Here is a 27,196-nt window from a genome sequence, read left to right as displayed (position 1 = left end):
ATCTTTCTGAAAGAAACTGAACAGAAAATGATTTTACTAATAGCAGGATTAACCATGGTAACCTAAAAAATGTTTTAGGTGAGATTGTAAAAGGTAGGTCTGCATATATTAGGAAAACTAGATAAGTGTGCAGATACTTCTAGAAAAAAATTATAAAGCCATCGTTTTGTAAAGTAAAAAGGTACCTGAAAAGAGAGTTAGGAAAACGAGTATCCAGAATGGAGATGAGAGTAAGAGGGGTTAGCCTGGTGGTTTGACTGTTATGTAAAATTTGAAAACTCTAGAAGGAAAACAAAGCTTCTGCGTATCTACTGAGTTGCTGGCTATTTTATTAAACTTGGAAAACTGCACTTGATGTATCTTTTAAAATATTGTTTAATTATTTATCACATCCACTTCCTTGCAGCTCAAATGGCATCTTGAGAGAATTGAACCATGAGGAACCACACAGTAGTGACAAACTTCATTATTGTAGGACTGACAGAGGACCCAAATTGGGAAATTGTAATTTTTCTTTTTCTACTTCTAACATATCTTTTGAGTACTACAGGAAATCTTCTTATCATCCTTCTGACATTGCTGGATTCCCGCCTCAAAACGCCCATGTATTTCTTCCTAAGAAATTTTTCCTTCTTAGAAATCTCATTGACAACTGCCTGCATCCCTAGATACCTGGTCAGCATAGTCACTAAGGAAAAGACTATTTCCCGTGATGCTTGCTTGGCACAGGCACTTTTTGCCATTTTCATAGGTATAACACAGTTTTTCCTGTTGGCAGTTATGTCCTATGACCGCTTTGTGGCCATCTGCAAACCCCTTCATTATGCAACCATTATGAGCAGCAGAGTGATCCACCTGCTGGTTGCTGCCTGTTGGATAGCTGCTGGGGTAGCGATCATTCATGGAGTTATTGTGAGTCTGACCATAGAATTCTGTGATGGCAATGTTATTGAACACTTTTTTTGTGACAGCTCTCCTATCCTGAAACTCTCTTGCACAGACACCAAGGAAATGGAATTCTCAAATTTTATTTTAGCCATTATCACACTCTTAAATACACTGGCTCTGGTATTGTTCTCTTATATCAAAATCATAACAACAGTTATGAAGATCCCTTCTGCCCAGGAGAGAAAGAAGGCTTTTTCCACCTGTTTCTCCCACCTGATTGTTGTCTGCATCTCTTATGGCAGTTGTATTTTTATGTATATCAAACCTTCTGCAGAGGAAAGGATATCTTTAAACAAGGGGATATCAGTGCTCACTGTTTCCATTGCACCTGTACTAAATCCTTTCATTTATTCCCTAAGAAATAAGCAAGTGATACAAGCCTTGAGGGACCTAGTAAAAAAATGTACCTTTACAACTTTGAAGTAACAGCTTTGGCTTTTGTAAAAGCATACTATTGAGAATTAGTGAAAATGCTATCCTCTACCAGTTACATTTATAACATATCCCTTTAATTTATTAGTTTTTATTATGGCAGTCACAGAAGTTACCCATAAAGAGCCTTCATTGTCCTCCTGAATGTTTATCATTTTAATAGCATGGTCCTTCCCCGTTATGTTCTCTCATGATTATGATTATCAAAATATTTCACTATGAATCCTTATGAGAAACCTCACATACCTTGCACATGGTTTTCTACAATAGATGACTCCTTTTGTGAACTCTGTAAATATGAACTTATTTATTTTCCTCAATCTCTAAGGAATACTGCTTTCTTAGCCAGACAATGTTAATATTTAAAATATATATATATGACGTTGCTGGAAGCCAAATGTGCCTTATTCCTTCCTTTCCTCCTTTTCTTTCTTCTTGCCCTGTTTTTTTCTTCCTTTCTTATTTTTTGAGCATATGGGATGACATTTATTTCCACATATTTTCTTTCTCCTCATTTTTTGTAAGTTTTCTCTTACTTTTTAAAAAAATATTTCTTCTTTGTTTCTCTTTTGTCTCGGCTAAATATCTAAAAGTATACATTTATAAGGCTGAATATTTTATACAGCTCCCATTACTAGTTTTTCATGTTACTTTATATTATCGCCTTTTTTATGCATTTGATCTCTTGAAGTAAGAAAAACAATAAGAAATAGAACCATCAACATGCTGTCTGCCTCACATCCTCATCCTGTGTGTACATGTATACTATTTCTATGAGAATCCAGTGAATCACCACCAGTACTCACAAATGACATGAAATTGTTTTTCCCTCAGAAATTCTATCTTTTTTGGTGGGAGGATACTGGCATTGAACCTAGTGACTTTTTACCAGTGAGTCTCATCCCCAGCACTTTTTACTTTGGATCGAGGTCTTGCCACATTGCTGAGGCTGGGCTTGCACTTGTGATGGTTGTGCTTCAATACTCCCAAACCTCCACCTAACCTTCCCCTCCATTCCCACTGGTGCAATTACAGTTATATGTAGTGAAGCACAACAAATATGCATCTTTTATTTGATATATTCACAGTAGTTACATTTAAAAATAATTACTGATATAACTGAGGTATCTTCTCTCATATTTGTAATTTTTATTTTAAATTTTGTTTTTAATTATGTTTATGTCATTTAATTTTATCACATCATTAGCATATCAATTATATGTCTCCCATATTTTTACCCTTAACACATCTCCTCCTACAGGGTGTTTTGTTCTAAGTTGGTTACGTTTTAATTGCTGTGACCAAAATACTTGACCAGAACAACTAAGAGGAGGAAAATTTTATTTTCAACCTCGATCTCAGAAGTTCAATCCATGGATGGCCAACTCCATTGCTCTAGGCTCAATATCTTTCGCATTTTTAATGATTTCTCTAAAGTTTTAAATTTATTTATTTTAAAATTAATCTATGTCAATCTTCAAAAGAACATTATACCTCCTCATGTGAAGAGCTGTACCTTTGAAGAGCAATTGAATTAGTCCTTTAAGACATTGATGTCATTCATATTTTATAACTAATACACCATTAGTATTATGAATTCAAACACTTGTCTTTTTTTAAATTAAGAAAAAGTTTATCTTCATTTTTTTATTATTCAACTTTCCTGCTTTCTGTGTAGAATAGTGTTCCAAATCTATATAATATTTCTTCTGCTTGGAGAACTTTTTGAAATGTCCTTTCAGATCAACTCTACTGATAATGATTTTAATCAGCTTTTGCTTCTCTGAGATAGTCTGTTTCTCTTCCCCTTTTGAAGAGTAAATAAACTGGATGCAAGTTCATAGTTTTTCTCTTTCAATATTTTAAATATTTCACTACATGGTTTATTTCTTGCTTATTTCTAATATAACAGTGTTGTAATTTTATCCTTGTTCCTCTGTAGGTAAACTTTATTTATTCCTCCTATTTTTTTTTTCAAGATTTTCTATTTGGTTTTATTTTTCATTATTTTTAACATGATCCATAGCTGTACCAATCAAAAAAGTCATTCTTCATTTTTATTGTGTTATAGATTCCATTTCTCTAGTTAGTGCAGCCATCTGTTATTGCATGCTGTATCTTTTTCTATTAGAGCACTTACCATATTAATCATGGTTATTTAAAATTCTTCCTTAGATATCTCCAACATTTACGTCATGTCTGGCTCTGGTTTTAGAGCCACCTATGTCTTACCAGATTTTCTGCTATCTTTTGTAATCCCTTGTAATATTTTTGTTGAAAGCAGAACATGTATTAGTTAATGTATTTATAATAATCTTCCTAGGAATTGGCATATGCTTAGTTAAGATTTATTGTAGGTGTAGTGTCACAGGTTTCAATATACGTTTTTGTCATTGTTTTTGTCTCCCTTGTTGACTTTGGGTTTCTGTAAAACTATTTCTTGGAGTGAGTCTGAGTCTTTTACTTTTAAAGCTATAATCCATTGTTATTATATTGTAGCCTTGTTAGTGTAGTGGTTAGTTATGGCAAAGGGCCAGTGTTCTATGATTTTATGATTTAATATCTGTCTTTTAGGTCAGTGACTCTACAGTCTGAATTTCACAAGTGTTTCTGCAGTAGTTTAGATTCCTCCATGGCTATGATTGAGTTGGAAGATGGTATTTAAGGTGCTCTGGAGTATAAGCAACACCTTTCCTGCAGGTGGGAGAAGGATTTAATGAAGTTCACCAACTGTAGGTCTCTGTAGTGGAGAACACTTTTGGAGTCTTTCAAATAGCTGCTTTTCTCCTTTTCAGCAGGAAGGATTTGTCTTGGCTCTTGACCATAGAACTTGATCATGTTCCTAGAGGTGGTTCCCAGGAAAATATGGGTCCTTTGATGATTTTAGTTCCCAGGAGTTTCAAAATCTCATTCTAGTCCACATTCAGCTTCGAGCAATTTGTGAAAATTGTCACTTAATTGTTCCTACATGTGTATAGGACCAGCAGTTCCACTTAAGCAGATCTCAGATGTGACTCTCTGTGGTGTTTCACCCTCCCTCCAGGTTCCCTGGTGGCAGTATATCCTGTGCTTTAATTCCTTGAAGGGTTCAAGAAAAGTCATCAGTTTTCATTTTGTTCAAGATTTACATGCTTTCAGGATGGGACTTTGAAGTTCATTACGTGTCAATCTATAACTGGAAGTTAAAAAATAATTAGTTGTTCCAATCACAAGCTTATTTTAAAATTTCTATGGAAAGACAAAGAACCTAAAATAATCCCAAATGACTTTGGAACCATGCAATACTTAAGACATTCTATACTTTAAAATATTTATTGCATTTATCAAATTTTCATAGGTAAATAAAAGATTAGTGGATATGATTTTATTCATTTAGGTGCATTCTTTTTTAAAAAATATTTTTTAGACATTGATGGGCCTTTATTTTATTCATTCATTTATATGTGGTGCTGAAAATCAAACCCAGTACCTCACCCATGTTAGGCAAGTGCTCTACAACTGAGCCACAATCCCAGCCCCCATTTATGTGTATTCTTGTAGTTTTTAATTTTATTTTATTTTTTTACGTATTCAAGTCATTAAATTCTTGCTCACTATAAAACAGATCAATTAAGAGAATATGGTATTAGTAATAGACAAAGGATTTCAGATAGAATCCACATACAGATTATCATGTTTATGTTCAATTAACTTTTGAAATAAATGTCAAGGTAATTCAATTACAAAACCTTGTGTTTTTTTTCCAATAAGAAATGCTTGAAAAACTGGACTTATATAAGCAAAAACAATAGATCTTTTACTTATATGTAAAACTTAAAGATTTATGATTTCCATCAACTGGTAAATTGATATATTCATGCAAAGATATACTACATAGCAAAAAAAAAGACCTAATTTAATGATACATGTAACCACAAGGATGAATCTCTAAAACATCATACAAAGTGAAAAGAATCCCAGCTCAAAATTTAGCTATTATATAACGCTTATCAGGATACATTTTGAAAAACAATAAAACTGTAGAACAATGGATCAGGGATTATATGTACTGTGAGATGTGAAGTGAACACTTCACAAGTATTTCAGGTAACTTTTGGGAATAATGCAAAAATTCTTCATTTTGACCATGCTGGTGACTACATCACTACATACATTTTTAATGTCTCATAAAATTGTATGAACCTATAATTTATTATTTTAAATTTGTACTATTAGCCTGAGCAAAAGTCAAAAAATAAAGCAAAATCCAAGAGGTAAGTTTGATGGTATAGAAAAGAAAAGTATAGCAATATCAGGAGAGTTGATGGGTCTTTTGGGATAGATTTATTGGGGATATAAAAACTTGAAAATCCTGTTACTGACAGATTGTTGCATGGGACTCCATCTTTAGAGAATAATAAATTTAACTGATGGTGTTTGTATGTTATTCTGGCTGTGTGCATATTTTTTCACTTATTGTTTAAAAACTTGCATTACTGATTTTGTATGCTTTTTTCTATGTAAGGCATATTTAACAATAAAAGTAGTGATATGAGTATTATTTTAAAATGTCTATTTTCTGTCATATCTATATTATCTAATTTTGTGTCTTTTCATGTTTATGATATAAAGTTAAATGTAAAATCAAACCATAATTTATTATTTTATTTTCAAAATAATTTTACATATGATTAATTGAAAATTGGAAAGTTATTGCTTTTCACTTAGGGATATGAATAACTTATTTGTATGTAGAAAGCTCACCAGTTTATTGCTATCCAATTGAAAACAAAACTTTTGAAATGAATAATATTGTCCCTTAGTGATGATGGAATTGATCTCATAATGTTTTTGCAAGGTTAGCCTATTCAAATTATGTAATTTCTATGTTGAATCTAGTCTCCATGGTAGACGCTGATTTAGATGAGTTTGTGGAAGATTCTTTTTCCTTATGTGAGAGAGATTAGTTCTTTGTTTAGTATTTTAAGGAGATCTGAAAGCAGCAACAGCCCTAGAGAAAGGACCTAACCCCTTCTGCCAACTTCCCAATTAACACCATTAATTTTGAAATGCCCATGTTATTTGAACCAAGCCATCCATATTAATCTAATGTATTTTTAGATCAATAAAAAGATGAATCTAATGACTTCCTCAAATGTGCAGACAGATTGTTGCATGGGACTCCATCTTTAGAGAATAATAAATTTAACTTTTATTATGGCTAAGAGCCAGTATTTGAAGAAATAAGTTTATGTATTTAAATTCATTCTTCAATATCTCTCACCTGAAATCATGTTTTTAAAAATGCTTATGAGACAAATAGATTTCTTATCACTAATTTCAAAACTGAGTGTGACAGAGTTGGCCTCTTTCACTGCTTATCTGTAACACTTATTTACTCCTCTGCTGACATTTTCTGTCTTCATTCAAAAGCCCATGAAGAATTAGGTTTATGTCATATCCTTTCATATCATTGATATTTCCCCACACCCACTGGAAACTCTTACATTTAGTCCCAATATTACATCAAGGAAATCTCAAGTGTCTTAAAAATACCTTCTTATGGTGTTGTAGTATATATATACACAACGAAGTTTTACTCAGCCATAAAGATAAATAAAATTATGTCATTGGTAGGAAAATGGATGGAAGTGGAGAACATCAAGCTAAATGAAATAAGCCACTTTCAGAAGGTCCAGGGCTGCACATTTTCTCTTACATGTGCAAGCTAGAGAGAAAAAAAATAGGAAAAGGGATCCCATGAGGATACAAAGGAGGCTAGTAGAGTAGTAGAGTAGGAGGGAGATTAGAGGGAAGGCATTGGAGAACTCATGAGGGAATGAAATAGACCAAATTGTACTGCATGTACAAATATATCACAGTGAGGCCTACTATTATGCATACTTGCAATTCAACAATAAAAGATTTTTAAAGAATCAAAAAGTACAAATAAAAGGTTTAAGTTTGAGTTTAGTGTGTTTAAGGTTTTATATGTGTTTCTGTACGTATTTATATATAACTATCATGTGTATACTTAATTGCAGATATTCACATGTTTATGTATGTATTTAAATGCATAGATGAGTATGTACTTGTTTGTAACTAGTATATGTCTATATCTAGGAAGAATTTAATTTTTTCTATACTCCTTTTTTATTGAATAATATTCATAAGAATATTGGTATCTTGAAATTTGCCTCAGAACATTGTTTCTTTCAACTTTTAGATATTGAGGATGCAGGAGTGGAATGCCACATGAAACTTTAGAAGGCATATACTAGCTATAAGCATGTACATACATTTATGCACTTACATGCATATTCAAATATATTAACAGTTGCACATATGTACACACACATAGTGTGTGTGTGTATATATATATATATATATATATATATATATATATATATATATATACAATTTAAGGAATTGAATGTGCCATTAAATATACTCGTACAGTTTCTAACTTTCGCATAGTTCCTAATAGTAGCAATCCTTTTCTTACAGACGATACTTTGTCCAACACTCTATAAACAATACTTCAAATGGCAATTAATTTCATTTGGCTGTCCAACCAAAAATCTTTTTCTTTTGTAGTCCTGGGGATTGAACCCAGGGGCTTGTGCATATGAGGCAAGCACTCTACCAACTGAGCTCTGTCTCCAGCCCCCAAAATCTTATTTATAGAAATTGATAATTTTTTTGTGCTTCCCAGCAAATCTTTCCTTGTTATTTCACACATTTCCACCTCTTTCTTCATAGATTGAATGGTATTAATTAGTTTATTTTTGGAAGATGTTGAAGATAGCATTATTAAATGAATGTACCTTCCACAGTTCCCTTAGCATCTTGTGAATTAGAGATAAAGAAAAATATTTTTAATGAATGCATAAAAATATTATAGAAAGTCGCTACAGAGATCTGGAAAATACCACTACCATTACTGAATTATGAAATTGCTTCTAATTAAAAAGACAAATGAGATTTACTTTTTGGGGGGTTTGGGGGTGGGGCAATTAACCACATTCCCAGCTCTATTTTGTATTTTATTTAGAGACAGGGCCTCACTGAGTTGCTTATTGCCTCACTAAGTTGCTGAGGCTGGTCTTGAACTTGAAATTTTTCTGCCTCAGCCTCCCCAGCTGCTGGGATTACAGGCCTGCACCACCACACCCAGCATGGTTTACTTTTATAGAAGCATAAATAAATAGATTACTTTAGAAAAATATTGCTGGACATCCTGGCTTATGCCTCTAATCACAGTAGCTCGGGAAGCTAAGGCAAGATGATCACAAGTTTTAAGATTGCCTTGGGAACTTAGTGAGACCCTGTCTCAAAAAATAAAAAGGGCTGGGGGATGTCGCTCGGTAGTTGGTGCCCTGGGTTCAATCCCTGGTACCAGCACCAACAACAACCAAAAAAAGAGAGGGGGGGAGAAAGAAAGAAAGAAAGAAAGAGAAAGAAAGAAAGAAAGAAAGAAGGAAGGAAGGAAGGAAGGAAGGAAGGAAGGAAGGAAGGAAGGAAGGAAGGAAGGAAGGAAGGGAGAGAGAAAGATGGATGAGGGTATTTATTCTTTTTTTTTTCTTGATGCAAAAGCCTCATTAACAACATTATCCTGTAGTATATAAAGATTGACAAAATCAATTGTAAACAGTATCTTGTAATGAACTTCCTACCTTCAAATACAAAACCTGTAGAATGATATAAATTTTATGTTACATAAATGCTATGCTTTCCTAGCACTATTTTTCTAAAGTACAATCACTATCTATACAGTAGAGGTAAAAAAAAAGATTAGAAAATATTCAAAAAGAAAATATCTTCTTATATATTACTGCAAATATAAAACATGTGCAATTTCTTTTTCAAGTTAAAATTTAGGCAAAATGTCAATGCAAGAGTTCACTTTCACTATTACTAAGTATAAAAAATAATTTCATTTGGATCATAAACTTAAACATACAAACAAAGCCCACAAAGGTTTTAAAGGAAAATACAAGTTACACAAAAATCTAATTAAATACATAGTATTAAGAAATTTAGATTTATAAAGTAAAAATCATCAGGGATCTTAACTTAGAGGAATTTAATTAAGCAGAAATTGAGATAGAAAATGTTATTTGAGGTTAAAAAGTATTGCATATCTTCTTTTTCTATTCTAATTAAATTATCTGCTTATTTGTTCCACCTTTCCAACTGTACATATATAGATGCATGCATGCATGCTTACACACACAAACACACCCACACACACACACACACAATTAAGACTCTTCCAAAATTGTCTGGTTGTATGATTCTTACTTAGATTTCATGAGTAATAAGATCTCAATATCTAGTTCTCTCTCTCTCTCTCTCTCTCTCTCTCTCTCTCTCTCTCTCTCTCTCTCTTTCTTTCTCCTTGTCTCTTCGTCTCAGTTTTTTCTTGCAGTATCTGTGCTCAAACCTAGGGCCTCATGCATTCTTGACAAGTGTTGTACCACTGAGCTGGATCCTAATGCCTGTTATAATCTCAAGTGATTAAATGCTCCATGAATGATTGTTGCTCTGTTGAGAGTATACTCAGGAATTATCCATGGAAATGTGAATTAAGGAAGTTCCAATATGCAGTAATATTAAGGAGTTTTCATTCTTAGTAACCATTTAACTTTGCTAGAATAAACTTCCAAGATGATTATTCACTAATGAAATCAATCACTATTTAGGTCAGATGCCATTTTTGTAACACACAAACAATATTGTGCTAATGTCATATGATTACAAAAACAGTATGAGACAGATGTATTTTGGGTGAATGTTACATAAATGTGATTTCCCTATGCTTGAAGGAAAACGGTTCTGTGAAATATTATAGTGTGAACAATAAAAATGACTATAATAATTTCTTGAAAGTCTGCAAAAATGACCTCCAATATGTGTCTGATGCATTTTTCATAAGATCTCAATTAGCCATCAGAATTTCATATAATAATAATTTATAATAATATTTCACCTGTGAACATAAAGTTGACCTTTGAATAATTCTGGGGTTAGGATTGTTGAATCCATGCACCATTGAAAATCCGTGGATACCTTTGACTTCCCCAAAGATTAATTACTAATAGCCTGTTGTTGACTGGAAGCCTTACTGAGGACATGAACAGGCAATTAACACAAACTGATCATGAGGAGATAAGTAGCACCATATGGTGTTTTAAGGGGGTACTTGCAATACTTGAGCTTCCATTTAAAATAGCAACAAGAGATGGCTATGAAATTAGTACAGTATTGTAGTATATACTACAGTCCATTTTGTGCATCTTTACTTGTGATTACATGTCTCCTCCATGTAAAGAGCACCATATATTGTGTTTATATGCAGAATTTCTGATAGATTTTAAATTTATGTAATAGATTTGTATGTTTTCTGGTAGTATGAACAATAAAATGACTATAATAATTTATTGACTATTATCTAAATATTATATACATATATTTTATGAATTCATTATATAGCTTTATTTTAATTGTTTTTATATTTCTAGGCTATGTAGTTTGTCTGCAAGTTTTTTTCAAACTTTCACAAATCTCCAAAATATGAATGTAAGTGGACCCAGGCAGTTCAAATCCACGTTATTCTAAGGTCAATTGCATTAATTTAGGAAGAACTTATGGTAATTTAATGTATTTATATTTATTGACTATTAGAGTCAGCTTCTTCACATGTTTTTGTTAGTCAATATGGTCAATTTTCCCTTACTTTCTTTTTCTAATCTGTATCATCTAACTACAGTTTACATGTATTTACTCAACATTGCTATATTGTTTTTTCCACACTCATGATTTTCAGTTTTCATTTCTGCTTACTTATTATAATCTTACAAAGTATTTTTTATTTTCAAATTTCCTTAATAAAAAATCTTGATCAACTACTCAAGGCATCATAGAAAATTTTGAGGATAACCTGGTATTTGCAGTAAATTTAAAAAAAAAAGAAAAGAAAAAAGTGTGTGTGGCCAGCAGGAAATACCTCACAATGACAAGAAATAGTGAAAATGTGATGGACAAAGTAAAGAGTCAAGGTTCTTAGTTAATTCTTTAAGAGTAATAAGGGAGAAAATATTGATTTCCCAATGCTGTCCAAAAAAATTCACTGCATTAAGGGAAATGCCCCATAATCTGGGTTTTCCAATGCATTACCCACTACCCACATTTGCCTATTGAGAACTTGAAATATAATTAACAAAACAGAAGAATTGAATTTGCATCCAAATTAATTTAAATTAACTCATATTTTAATTTAAATTATAACACCTGCAACTTACACTGTACAATTTACACAGAAAGGATGACATCTGCTTATCAATCAATTTATAGTTAGAACTGCAATTATAAAGCACAGGGCATTATAGAAATTTACCAGAGTTTTGAGAAACTCAAAGGACAAAATATAGCTATAAAGACAGTAAAATTAGAGTAGAATTGATGGATGAGTAGTAGTGAATGAAGGCAGGCATGGCGTGTGTGAACATTCAGAGGGAAAAGAGAAGGTATCTGCTTCTTAATAAAAAAATAATAATAATAACAAGAGCAGATCTTCTGGAACGGAAAAAGTGAGGAGAGAGGGTAGATGGTATGAAGTGAGTCTGAAATGGCAGGAGGACAACAGGCCCTTGCAAAAAAGAAATTTTCTCCCCAGAAAAGTAAGAAGTTTAAGTATCTCAGATCCATTTTATATTTCAACTTATCCAGTTCCATCTTCACCTGTAAGATTTTTATATGGATCGTATTAGTGAAAATTTTGGGGTAAAAGTGTTGCTAACAGAAGATACAAGTGCCTTTGGTGCTCTTGATAACTCACTGTCCAGACTCTAGTATTGTTTATATAGACCTTGAAGTTGTTAGGGAAGTTGGCTGTCCATTGAAAAGAAAACAAAAATAGATCCATATATCACAGAGGAATAAGTTCTGGGGCTGAGAGTGATGATCAGTTATAGAGCACTTGCCTAGCATGTGTAAGATCGTAGGGTCGATCCCCAGCACTGATATAGAAAAAGGGGGAAAAAAAGGGTCTTGGCTGGATTAAAGGTATGGATGTCAAAACCCTTTGTATTAAATTTATATGAATATAATTTTTTATATAAATTTGAGGTATGTACAAAGGATGTCCTTAGAAAAATATACCACCAAGAATCTGTGAATCTAACTATATGTTTTAAGTGCCTAATTAATTAATCAATTGCCTAATCTTTTTTTAGTCCAAATGCACTGTAAAAAAGTCAAAACATAACATGGGCTCTGAAAACATGTTGCAAAAGATGAAACACAACATTATACATATATACCTTCTACTAATAAAACAATAAGCTCAATAAAAAATGAATACAAAATACCTAATTCATGGACAAGAAAAACAAATATTTAAAATATTCAGTCTCTATCAGTTGGAAATGTACAATTTTTTAAATATATAACACTTATATACTAAACATTTATATACCTTTTATACTCTGCTAAGCACTTTCATGCATCTCTCATTTAATTATTACAGTATCTTATGAGTTAAAACTACCAATCTTTTCATTTTATGCATAGGAAAACTGATACTATGAAAGGTCAAATAGTAGGGTGTGGTGGCGCAAGCTTGGGAGGCTGAGGCAGGAGGATTGTGACTTCAAAGCCAGCCAGCCTCAGCAAAAGTGAGGCTCTAAGTAATTCAGTGAGACCTTGTCTCTCAATAAAGTACGAAAAAGTGCTGGGGATGTGGCTCAATGGTTGAGTGCCCCTGAGTTATATATATATACACTCACACGCTTAAAATAAAAAAAAAAAAAAAGACAGGTCAAATAAATTTTGAAAGTTTGCTAAGAAAATGGATCTCTTTAACTTCAAAACCATCCAGGCACTGTGATCTGGTCCATATGATATTACCTTTATCTTTGAATTAATTAGAGTATCTTTTTTTGTCCGCTTGTGAAACATAAGTGACTTATAACATCCAGTGTTGGTTAGGATGCAATGAAAACGATTCATTCTTTCCTGTAGTGGAGAAATGATGAAGTATCAAAAAGTTATACCAATATTTGTACAGATGCAGAAGAACGTGTAAGAATGTACTGTAGAATCATAACTAATGTTATAAAATTAATGACAACATAACCCCTATTTTTAAGCCATCAATTAAATTATTGCATTATAAATAAGTCCCCTCTGCTGTTCTATCCAATTGTTACAGAAGGATAAGTTCTCTCTGGATAATTTGATTAGGAATAATTTCCTGTAAACATTATTAACTAAAAAAAAAACTAGGAAAGTTGCAGAATAAGAATATACTGTGTAGTAAAACTGCATTAGTGTATAAAGAAAAAAATTCTATGAGTGTAAATGTGGCTGTGTTTTTAATATGATACAAAAAACAAAATGTATAAAATATTATTTTTGCTGGTTAATTCATAGATTTGAAAGAAATGAAAGCTTCTTTGCAAATGTATGTACCATTCCACAGGTTACTTTATAGTATGGTGACAATTGATTCTCATAATTAACCATGTATTAACTTAAGCATTAAAATTAAAAGCTAAAGTTGAAGTACTCTTCTGTTGTAGGTGGACATAATAACTTTATTTATTTATTTTTGTGGCTCTGAGTATCGAATCAGGGTCTCACACATGCTAGGTAAGTGCTATACCACTAAGCCCCAACCCCAGCCCCACTTTTCTGATTTTTAGAGAATTTAAAATCCTTTCTTTAGTCATTCATTCTGCTCTATGCTGGCACAGATATATCAATGAATACAATAGTGGTACCATCCACTGTGGAGTTCCTTAGTCCTGGATTTAGCTAACCCCAAAGGAATTGAGAATACATTATCTCCTGAGGGTAGCCTAAGTCCACGTGCATATTAAGAAAAGTAGGTACAGCCAAAGGGAAACCAGGTTGGTTTTACCAGCTGTCTAGAACTCTTTTGCTCTATGGCTTGACTCTCCAGAAAGGTACACCATGACACCACTTTATCTCAACTTGAATGCTTCTGTTCTTCAATCTAGCCTCTCAAGGGATCATACAGTGCACAGAGAAGGTAAAGTGGAGTTATTCTGTGTGATACTCAATGTTTATCTTATGTAGAGAACTTTGAAATGTTTTGCCATAAAGTATGTTGAAGCAGTAATCTGTGAAAATTTAAATAGAGAACCTTCTGGATTGCAGGAGTAGGTTTTGGAGTTCAGGTCAGAGAAATATTTCAGTTTATGTGGAAACATAAAGGATATAAAAGAGAAACTCATTTTTTTCAACTTATACTTGAGGCTGACAGAAAACTTACATGAGATTCAGCCTAAACTCTCTGTGTGATAGGCTTTTGTGTAACAGAGGAAAGGGTGAGCAAAAAACAAAAACAAACAAACAAAAACAAACAAAACAAAAACCTAAAGTGTGTTATAAATGCATTAAATTTTGAATTTTAAGAAAATCAATAAAAATTTGGTTTTTGTTTCTGATTAGTATCATCAGACACATAAGAAAGTATGTTCCATATTTTTAAATAAATTTATTTTTTTCTCTAGTATGAAAGCTTATTTTATTAGAATAAATAACAAGAATGCTGAAATTACCACTTTAACATAAATGTTATTGTTCATTTTACATTTTAATATGTTTCAACCTTTATTCAAACCACAGTAATAATTTCTTCCTTTGAGTTGCTAGTTTTGCTGATATATTCATGACAACTATATGCAAATTATCAAGGGAAAAGAATACTGATTTTCAGAAAAACAAAATCAAATGAAGACAAAAATGCACAACGTCAACTTTAATACTTATCACCTGCTGAGTTGTCCCATGTATGTTACAGAGAGAAAGAATTACAACAAATATATGAAAACTTCCATCACAGACATGATGCTGACTGCTAGGGAGACAGAGAACAGGACATATAGAAATCCTATAGGTTATTTTGTGAAGAATGTAATTTCTATAAAGTAAAGAAATTATAATTTTCTTTATTTATTCTGATTGTTTAGCCTTGCAGGGAGGAGGCAATGCCATATTTTGGAATCAGGAAACTCCTTAAAATTTCTGTTGTCTCCTCAGGAAAGTTGAAGAGCAAAAGGACAAAGCCATTATAATAAAATTTAAAATTCAGTTGCTAATTTAAATTAAGTATTAGTAGATTGTAAATCTATACATATCATTGAGCTCTAGCTCTATGTTCACCAATTTCTATGGCCTCTGTTTTTCTTTCCCAAAATTTAAAACTTTTGTTTACAACCAAGGTAACTCTAGTTCTATATTTCTGTGATTGAAACTCCTTTAATCCCATGGATATATTTAAAAGTGTATATATATATATATATATATATATATATACATATAGAGAGAGAGAGAGAGAGAGAGAGAGAGAGAGAATAAAAATAATTATAAAAGCTATTTATTTTAGTGATTGTGATTAGTTCACCAATTCCCACCAATCAATTTTCTAAGTTTATAAAAGGCATCAGAATTAACCCCAAAATTAAATAATTCAGTCCTAAAAGTACATAATCTTGGAAACTGGAAGACAGTGCCTCAATTGTCAAATACAAATGTACTTGATAAATGTCATTGTAGAAATCAGTAATTCCAAGGCATACTACACATACAGAAAATTTGAAAATACTTTGAGGTTTGATGTAAATTTATTGAGGAAGGCACTTAAAATATGTCAGTGATCCACATTTGATTTCAACTGAAGATATGTGTATATTGTCTGTATTAATAGGAATGAGTGAATATCACAAAATTCTTATAAGAAAAATGTCAATGGAGATATTAATATCAATTTAAATTTTCATTACTTTAATATCACACTTTTCAATATTTTTGCTTTGTTTTTCACCAATAGACTTTGTTGGAAAAAAAAAGAAATGAAAATGAGAAACCACACAATGATTAAAGAGTTTGTACTCTTGGGCATATCAGACAACCCAGAGCTTCAGGTTGTAATTTTTATCTTTTTATTCGTAACTTATTTATTAAGCATCACTGGAAACCTAACCATCATCATTCTCACCTTGCTGGACTCACATCTAAAGACCCCTATGTATTTCTTCCTCCGGAATTTCTCCTTCTTGGAAATTGCATTCACCAGTGTTTCCATCCCCAGATTTTTGGGGTCAATAATTACTAAAGTCAAGACCATTTCCTATAACAACTGTTTAGCTCAATTATATTTCTTCATCTCCATGGGTGTGTCTGAATTTTTCCTTTTGACTGCTATGTGCTATGATCGCTATGTCGCCATCTGCAAGCCACTGCATTACAACACCATCATGAATAAGAAAGTCTGCTCCCTTCTTGTCTTTGGTTCATGGCTGGCAGGATTTCTGACCATCTTCCCACCACTTATGCTTATCCTCAGGTTAGATTTCTGTGCTTCCAATGTTATCAATCACTTCTCTTGTGACTACTTCCCCATCCTGGAACTCTCGTGCACAGATACATGGCTTTTAGAACAAATTGGCTTTTACTTTGCCTTTGTTACTCTTCTCTTCACATTGGCATTGGTGATTCTGTCCTACATAATCATCATTAGCACCATTCTGAGAATCCCATCTGCCAGTCAGAGGAAAAAGGCTTTCTCCACTTGCTCCTCTCACATGATTGTCATCTCCATCTCTTATGGAAGCTGCATATTCATGTATGTCAAGCCTTCAGCAAAAGAAAGAGCATCACTGACCAAAGGAGTAGCTCTCCTCAACACTACTATTGCTCTCATGTTGAACCCTTTTATTTACACTTTGAGGAACCAGCAAGTAAAACAAAGCTTTAAACACTTGGTTCATAAGGTAGTATTTTACAGAAGCAAATGAATGTATGCATTGACCTGAATGAGTGCCATGGTGAAGATTCAACCAGGGAAATGAAACTTTACTTCTCCTCTATACTTCTGTATCTAAAGCCCAGCTACCTGCACTGCTGAGCTCCTTGGCTTCAGCTTGCTTTTTAACCTGCAACTAACCATGTTGTGTTGTTCTTTGAAGCTATCTGTAAATTCCATGTAATCACTGATTTACAATCCTGATTAGAAAACCAGTGTCTATAGAACTGAAATCACTTTGTTAGTTATTAGTTATTCTTTTTTTTTTTTAAAGAGAGAGTGAGAGAGAGAGAGGGAGAGAGAGAGAATTTTTTAATATTTATTTTTTAGTTCTCGGCAGACACAACATCTTTGTTTGTATGTATTGCTGAGGATCAAACCCGGGCCGCACACATGCCAGGCAAGCGCGCTACCACTTGAGCCACATCCCCAGCCCGATTAGTTATTCTTAATAATGAAAATCTTTTGCACCCAATTGATGTTTTAATAATCTTAAATTTTCTCTACTTTGTCACTACCATACACTTTCCTTTCTAAAAATGCATGCACTTTGAAATAAAATAATGTCAGCCACACACTATTTTGCATGCTGTTTGCGGTAACTGTTCAATTCTTCCTAGTCTCCAATGGACTTGTGTATATTTTTTTCCAAGTAGAAGTAATTGAAAATGCTCTATTTTCTTGTTTTGGTTAAATTATGTATTCTATGTGGCTTTATATGTTCTCTTTGTTTATCCATATATTATTCTTTGAAAAATATACATATATATGTGTGTATATATATAAAGATGCATTTTTAGGTAACTGCCATTGCTATTTTGCAACCTGCAAGTCTGTTAAAAATTTCTTTAAAAAATTGCATTTATACTGAGAGCACTATTTCAAGCCTTCTTTTGGACTAGGTATATTCTGTATCATATCTTATTTAATCATCACAGCTATATGGCAAAATAGGCATGGTTATGAATTTGTTTTATAAATGGGTAAGTTGATGCTTATAAAAGTTGAGTAACTTCAATAAGTTCATGTTGCAAAAACAGCCAATATAAGAATCTCAAATAAAACAAACAAACAGAAACACTAGTCTTTGCTCTATTTTTATATATAATTTTTGTTTTTACTAAGGATCTGAATAAATTTTTGGCTTTTTTCGATCACCTCATTTGGGCATGGTTACATAATTAGAGTTTGATCAAGGAAGACACTAACTTCAAATATTTTACTTAATATATAATTATAACACTAATCAATCAAAACAAAAAAAAATTCTTCAACTGCAGTTCTGTTGAGCAAAAGAATGAGCATGAAAAAAGCTTCACAGTGTGAACAGTATTATGGTAGTAAAATTACTAAATGATGGCAGACTAATAATAAAAATAATGAAGGCCTTCAGTATAATGCAGTAGATTCCAAGTTTGAAACTTTTCATGGAGCATTGAGTAGAAGTCTGCATTAGGAATTGTGATTCTGTATTTGGTTGGTATCTTCACCCAGAAAATGACATCAAAGGACAAAAATTTTTACACTTAGTATTGTTATTTCTTTTTTATTTTAGCTCTGTCTTATTGGACACTGTCCCCCAAGCTTCCTTTTAGAACTTCAATAGTAATGTTTTATATTTATATTCCTTTGCATTTTTTCTATATTTCTCTTCTGTCAATTTTCATTCACTGAATTGGTCCCTTGAGCCAGTGCCAGATAAAATGGATAAAAATATTAAGTAGTTCATGGTACATAAAATTTACATAGAAACCATGCCAAATCATTTTAAAGCACTTCTGATATTGTTTCTATGTTATATTTTTGCTTCTTCCTCATAATTTATAGTCAGAAAAGTAAATCTGCCCTGGGTAAAATGGAAAAATGAAGGCAAAAATTTTTTGACAATATAAAAATGACTTCTACTTTAAGTGATACAAAACCTACAGCAATTTAAAAGTAGCATACTAGTTCAAAGGAAGAAAGAGGGAGTATGTTTCTCTGGATTACAATGAAGGCATTGTATAATTTTTATTATTCCAGTCATCCTGGGTGTTAGTAAAAGTGGATGAAAATCAGAGTTAAGTTGGACGTATGGAGGCCAGAGGAAGACATTCAAATCTCAGCATTGTTACAATACTTAACAGCACAACTTTTAATCAATGTTAAATAGAATATACTGGGTATATTTTGAAACAGAACATAATTAAAAGTCATTTAAAATGGTTCGTATGTTTTATATTATCTATTCATTTTGTATTTTCTAAAATCAGGAAGTTACTATCTATATCCCTATATTTTAAATTTTATACCAATTTGTAGAATTGTTTTTAAGGGAATGGAATTTAGTTGTAGGTACTCTGAGATTGTATTCCACATTTGCTAGCTGTGTGAATTGATGAAAGTTACAGGATCTCTGAGTCTCAATATTTTAGAAATAGGAAGAACAATTTCACACTTGTGTTATAAAGATGAGATAAAATGTAAAAGGTTTCAGTCACAGGAATAAACTAAGTTTAGTAAACCACAACTACTATTCATACTATTCCCATAGTTAAGAATTAATTCTAAACAAAAGAAAAATAATTAACACAACTATTCTCAAAATCTAAAAGTCACATGATTTACAGAGTACACTTGTTTACATAATCTTATTCAATATTCAAAAACACTCTTGAAATTCCATCTGTATTTTAGGCAGAGAGACTGAACCTTATTGAAATTAAGTAATGCATCCAAAGTCACAAATCCATTACATTGCACATTTGTATTTTTTAATTTACATCAAATAGCTAAGCCCATACCTTATGGAATAAATAAAAAATTAATCAGGATTTGATATGATAATTTTACTATTAATTCATTTCTTATTCCTTTCTTGTTTAAATTATAGATAACCAGTTAATGGAATGAAAGTATAAACCCTTAAAGACAGGAGAATTAGTATTTATGAAATTATCATCAAATGTGATTCAATGATCTTTAGGTTCCTTTGATTTGTTTCTATACACATTGGTATGGATGCAGAGAATTGAACCTTCCCATCATTATTGAAATTAATACATACAAATTATTCTTATTCCTATTATTCTTTTAGGGAAAAGTCTTCTAAAATAATTGTGTGAAACTGTAAATATATATGATCATAAAACAAGACTTCTAACCACTCAGTCAACTCTCCTGAAGAATCTGCTTTATTCATGATGACAGACTTTCTCAAAGGAACCAACCCCCATGGCATGGCCCAGAGCCAGGAATGCCTGAGGAGTGTCAAAAGGGCATTTTATGTGGTTACAAAGCTGAGCTAGAGATTGCCCAAATGTTGAAATCAATGATTAGCCTGTTCTTTAGTGTACTAACCTAGACTCTGAACAGATCTTGAAATTTGTAAAGTGGAAAGAAGGTGCTTTTTGAAATTTTTCTAATGATTTCTACTTGGGTTTAATTGAAGAAGAAAGAATTGAGCATACAGAATGTTAAAAAAAAACTAGATTCTCAAAGTTATTTCATTACTAAGGAAGAATTCCACCCAGTGCAACATAAAACATATTATGTTTTGGGGGGAGAGAGAGAGAGAGAGAGAGAGAGAGAGAGAGAGAGAGAGAGAGAGATTAGAAATCACATGGAACCAAACTCTTTTATCATTATCTAAGGAATATCCATTGATCCTTCAAACTTAATATATCATTTAGTATAGTGTTTCTTTTTCACCTTGGACCTCAAATATATTGCCAATATCTTATCTGATTTGTTTAGGTGGTCGTTATTAATATTCATTTGGTGGTAGGTATTTGGAAAATACAAATTATATTTAACAAGTAATAAATATTTCTAATATTTTTCATTTTGAATGGCATAAGGAACCTGTCCCAGATTATTTGAAAAGAAAATAAGAAGTAATTTTGATAAATTGGGCAAAAGGAAATGAGATCTTAATATCTAAGATAAGTTCTTCCAGGAGAAAATATGTATCTGCAACAAATTACACACTGAAATGATGAGTTAAAGCTTTGCAGATACCCACACAAACACATCCTGAAAATAGTTTAAGGCTCTAGGAATCATGTATACTTTATTCAATATTTAATTATTCTTTTAAAGGAATATAAATACTCAATTTTAACAAGGTCATTTAATGTTACCAAATGAAAATAATCCATTGAACTTTCTGTCTTTGATATTTGGAAACTTTCTATAGAAATGTTCATTGTTTTCATGATGCACTTATGAATCCTGTCTATTTTTTGATATATTCACTCACAACTCCTCCTTTATTTCTTTAGAAATTTAATCAGTAACAAAAAAACAATAGCAATGATATTGTTACTGTTCAGAAAAAAAGTTAAAATTAACAAAGATTAGGAAGGAAATTAGATAGCCAATAAAGTTGCAAACAAGTTTAAAATAAATACAGTACACTCATACATTTTCCACTATGAAATAATAATAAAATATATTTTAACAAATATGAGTTTCCAATATTGTTGGGGTTCAAGTGTGCAGAGTTTAGCTCCCTCAGGCCTGACAGGTTGCAAGAGCTGTGGCTGTTATTTAGGTCAGCTGAGGCAAACCTCAGTTAGGAGGAGAAAAAGTTATCTTCCCCTTATCGCAAGTCACAAGTTCTGCATGGTTTGGCCAAGAGGAAGAAGCTTCCTGCATACTTGTCCTGGGAATAGTACATTCTAAAGAAATAAATGCATCTTCAGGGGATTAGATAATGTCTACAAAGAACTTTGGGAGGGTACTTATCAAATAAACAGGAACGATCTGAATTTAGCTCTGTGTACCCGCTGAGGCATGACATTTGGGCAATGTGGGTAAAGTGTTAATTGCTTGCTTTGTTAGAAGAAGAATATAAAAGGAACTTGCAAATAAACCTCAGCATGCAGTTGCAACTGCTGCCTTTGCTCTGCATCCCCTGTGTCCCGGTTATTTCGTGACCCTTACCCAGGGACCAGAACGCTCTAGATGTTCACACAATATGAGTAAGTGATTACAAGAACTTTAAGTTTGAGACTGACACCAAATTTGGTCTGTGAGATGGGACATTAGTTTGTTACTTCAAGGTATTAATTAAAAAATCTTGATTTTAATAACAACAAACCCTGGTAAGGTAAGAGTGATATTACTGAAGAAGAGTACAGTGAACTGAAAAGATGGAGTATAAAGAAATGTTAAAAAGTAATTTAGAAATAATGTTTAATAAAGGGTCTTAAAATTTATGTATCAATAAAATGTAGTTTCCTTTACATTCAGTATAGGGAATTTGGATCAAGTGTTTAAGCATATTTTGTAAGGTAAGTAATGTGGGAAAATGCATCTTATGAGAGAAAAATAAGACATAAATACTTTCCAGGTTAGAATAGAGCATAAAATGGGAGCTGTGCCTGATGACAGCATTTGATTCAACACAAACTCAACATTAATTAACTAGAAGAATTTTCCTTTTAAACCACTATAACTATACTAGTTAGTAGAAAATGTTGAAACACCTTTGAAGATAAGATCGTGTCCTTTCAAGAATGTGCAGGGTAATGACAGAGTTCACAGGAGACTTCAGCTCAGTCCAAGTGGGTGGGTTGGGAGGGATGACTAAGGGGTTCTTGTGACATTACATAATGGATACTCCTCCTGTGATGGAAAGAGGTGATTTGGGGGAGTCATTACAATGAGCCACTCACAATGCCAGTTATACTTTACTTCAAACTTCACAATCACTTCCAGAAAGTTTATTACTAATGAGCATGAGAAAAAAAAAAAAAAAAAAAAAAAAACTAGCCATGGATAATGTTGATATGCTGTGAATACTTAATTGGCTCATGTGCAATAATCAAATCCTGGTCAAGGGTGGGAGTAGAGAGAGGGAGTGTGTGTGTGTGTGTGTGTGTGTGTGTGTGTGTGTGTAGTTTTAGCATGGAGGAGGTACATAAAACAGGTTAGAGAGGTCAGCATAAAGTAGTGAGGGTAGAAGAACAAAGCTAAGAATCACATGCCTAAATGTGATAGGTCTTACACAATCAGGTAATTCCTACTCTATTATTGTTGCTGTACTTGTGTAATTCTCTTGGGATTACTTTTTTATAAAATAGCCTTTGGCTCAGGACATCATCCTGATCCAACCAGTGATTAGAGAACATTTTCTCCATAGGAAAATGTCTGTATAACTTCCGTTAAATGTTAAGCATTTTTCCAAATGTGTCACATATATTAACTTATTTAAATCTCATGATTATCAAATGAGATTGATTTGTATTGTAGATCATGAAATTGAGCACGAAGGAGTAAGTGATTGTAAGACCTAAAAAGTGGATTGGATTGAAAACAAGACATTCCCCCTCTTTTGTATGGAAATATAGCAATAGCACTTAAACTTTACCTCTAAAAAAGCATTAGAACTTATTATTTTTAAAATGTAAATAAAACTATTAACTTAAGCTTTCCTGGGTTATGTGTATCTATATCTTTATCTTAGGGCATCAGCAAATAGTAATAATGATTAATGATGAGGTTTATCATTTCAATTAGAAAGCAAAATAATATGACTATGAATAAAGATCATAAAAATGATACAAGTAGACTGAAATATGAAATTTTGCAAGAGATTTACATGCAATAAACCTCAGAGTCAAACCTTCCAATGTATGTTGTTTTCTGTTTGTTTCTCCCCTCTATCCCTGACACCTGAGATTGCGCATGGCAATGACATCAGGATTTTCAACTTCTGATAAGATAATAGCACAAGTTGGAAAAGCCAGTGAGTGGTAGTCAATGTTGGTAGATGGCTAAGGACAAAACAGCCAAATTTTAAAAATTATATGTATTTTCCATTTTTCACAATTCTCAGTGTAATTAAACTATTATGGAAATGGAAATGTCTATAGAGATTGGAGCAGTATCTTAAAGTTGATCCTATTTGGGAAGATATTTTACAGGCACAAATCTGAAAGGTAAGAAGTAACATTTGAAATTAGGTCTGGTTAAAGAACTTGGCTCTACCATTTCAATTTGGGTAATACTGTTATTTTCTTATTATTTTAAAAGTTATTTTATATTCATATATTAGTTGTACATGTTAATGAAATTCACTGTGATGTTTCCATAGATGTATATAGCATGCTTTGATCGTATTTAACCACTCTTCTTCTAACCTCCCTCAAACCCATCCTTGCACCATTCCTAATCACTGTTCTTCACTATTCTTTTTGTTTGTTTCCACATATGAGAGAGAACATGTGATACTTGTCTTCCTGTGTCTAGCATATTACACTAAACATAATGCCCTTCATTTCATCCATTTTGCTGCAAATGATTTCATTCTTCTTTATGGATGAATAATACTCCTTTGTGTATACATACTATATTTTATTCACTATTCATCTTTTGAAGAGCACCTAGGCCCTTACTATATTTCCATCTGTGAATTATGCCATAATAAACATGGGCATGCAGGTATATCTTTGTTATGCTGATTTCATTTCTTTTGAATATATACCCAGTAGTAAGATGGTTGGATCATTTGTTAGTTCTGTTTTTAGTTTTTGAGCACCTACATGCTATTCTTCATAGTGGCTGTAATAATTTACATTATTTTCAACAGTTTGTAAGAATTTTTTTCTCCACATATTATCCTCAGCATTTCCTTGTTTGTTTGTGTGTGTGTGTTTGACAATAACCATTTTTAAAGGGGTGAGAAGGAATCACATTGTAGTTTTGACACTAAAGCAGTTTTGAATCTGCTTTAGTTAAAGAGTTTTTCACTGTAAATGAGAAGAAATTAAAGAATCATTGTCATTATCAGGTGGCTTTCCATTTCTCCTAAAGGTGGAAATGGCATATTTCAGCAAAATTCCAGATTTACTCTGGGATATTTTATTAATCCTCAACTCAAATCTTTTCTTTGTACTTTCTCCTATAAGTTTGAGATCAAGGAGGAGATTAAAAAATCCTTAGTGGTGAATGAGAACACAGATACAGCATGTCAAAATCTCTGGGACACTATGAGGGCAGGACTAGAGGAAAGTCCTTTGCATGGAGTTCATTCCTTAAAAGAAGAAAAAGTCAACATTTAAATGACCTCACTCTACATCTCAAATCCTAGAAAAAGAAGAACAAATCAGCAGCAAATGCAGTAGAGGAATGAAATAATTAAAATCAGAGCTGAAATAAATGAAATCGAAACAAAAGAAATAATTGAAAAAATTGACAAAATGAAAAGTTGGTTCTTTGAAAAAATAAATTAGATTGACAGACCCTTAGCCATGCTAACAAAGTGGAGAGAGAACCCAAATTACTAGCATACAGGATGAAAAAGGCAATATCACAACAGACACTCAGAAATACAGAAGATAATTAGAAATTATTTTGAAACCTTGTACTCTAAAAAAATAGAAGATAGTGAAGGCATCGCCAAATTCCTTAAGTCATATGATCTGCCCAAATTGAGTCAGGAAGATACACACAACTTAAACAGACCAATATCAAGTGAGGAAATAAAGAAGCCATCAAAAGACTACCAACCAAGAAAATCCCAGGACTGAATGGGTATACAGCTTAGTTTTACAAGATCTTTAAAGAAGAACTAATACAAATACTCTCCAATCTATTCAGGAAATAGAAAAAGAAGGAGTACTTCCAAATTCATTCTCCGAGGCCAATATCACCCTGATTCCAAAACCAGACAAAGAAACACATCAAAGAAAGAAAACTTCAGACCAATATCTCTAATGAATATAGATGCAAAAATACTGAATAAAATTCTGGCAAATCAGATACAAAACCATATCAAAAAGATCATGAATCATGATCAATTGGGATTCATCCCTAGGATATAAGGTTGGTTCAACATATGGAAATCAATAAATGTAATTTATCACATCAATAGACTTAAAGATAAGAACCATACGATCATCTCCATAGACTCAGAGAAAGCGTTTGACAAAATACAGAACCCCTTTATGTTCAAAACACTAGAAAAACTAGGGATAATAGGAACTTACCTTAACATTGTAAAACCTATTTATGCTAAGCCTCAGGCCAGCATCATTCTAAACGGAGATAAACTGAAGGCATTCCCTCTAAAATCTGGAACAAGACAGGGATGACCTCTCTCATAAATTCAATTCAACATAGTTTTTGAAACACTGGCCAGAGCAATTAGACTGATGAAAGAAATTAAAGGAATAACTATACGAAAAGAAGAACTTAAACTAGCACTATTTGCTGATGATATGATTCTATACCTAGAAGACCCAAAAAACTCTAACAAGAAACTTCTAGAACTAGTAAATGAATTCAGCAAAGTGGCAGGATATAAAATCAACACCCATAAATCAAAGACATTTCTGTATATCAGTGACAAATCCTCTGAAATGAAAATGATGAAAACTACCCCATTCACAATATCCTCCAAAAAAATACTTAGGAATCAACTTAACAAAAGAGGTGAAAGATCTGTACAATGAAAACTACAGAACCCAAAAAAGAGAAATAGAAGAATACCTCAGAAGATGGAAAGATATACATTGCTCATGAATAGGCAAAATTAATATTATTAAAATGACCATATTACCAAAAGCACTTTACAGATTCAATATGATTCCAATCAAAATCCCATGGCATTCCTTGCAGAAATAGAAAAAGCAATTATGAAATTCACCTGAAAAATAAGAGACCCAGAATAGCTAAATAAATTCTAAGCAGGAAAAGTGAAACAGGTGGTATCGCTATACCAGAGCTTAAACTATACTACAGAGCAATTGTAACAAAAACAGCATGATACTGGCACCAAAACAGGCTAGCAGACCAATGGTACAGAATAGAGGACACAAAGACCAACTCACAAAATTACAACTACCTTATATTAGACAAAAGTGCTAAAAGCATGCAATGGAGAAAGGATAGCATCTTTAACAAATGGTGCTGGGAAAACTGGAAATCCATATGCAACAAAATGAAATTGAATCCCTTTCTCTCACCATGCACAAAAGTTAAATCAAAGTGGATCAAGGATCTAGGAATCAAACC

At 32.5% G+C, this 27,196-nt stretch overlaps 1 protein-coding gene across 1 annotated transcript; it reads left to right on the top strand.

The window, feature by feature from the left end:
* Positions 1 to 435: 435 nt before the first annotated feature.
* LOC308658242 (uncharacterized protein) lies at positions 436 to 17,186 on the top strand (the record flags this gene model as incomplete). The annotated part of the gene is made up of 2 exons (XM_081310834.1): positions 436 to 1,370; positions 16,220 to 17,186. 2 exons carry the CDS (start codon positions 436 to 438, stop codon positions 17,184 to 17,186), a joined length of 1,902 nt encoding a protein of 633 aa, XP_081166960.1.
* Between the last annotated feature and the right edge of the window lie 10,010 nt (positions 17,187 to 27,196).

The sequence above is a fragment of the Spermophilus citellus genome (genome assembly GCF_964194105.1).
Source record: "Spermophilus citellus genome assembly, chromosome: 10".
NCBI lineage: Eukaryota > Metazoa > Chordata > Mammalia > Rodentia > Sciuridae > Spermophilus > Spermophilus citellus.
This window is presented reverse-complemented; position numbering and strand designations above follow the sequence as displayed.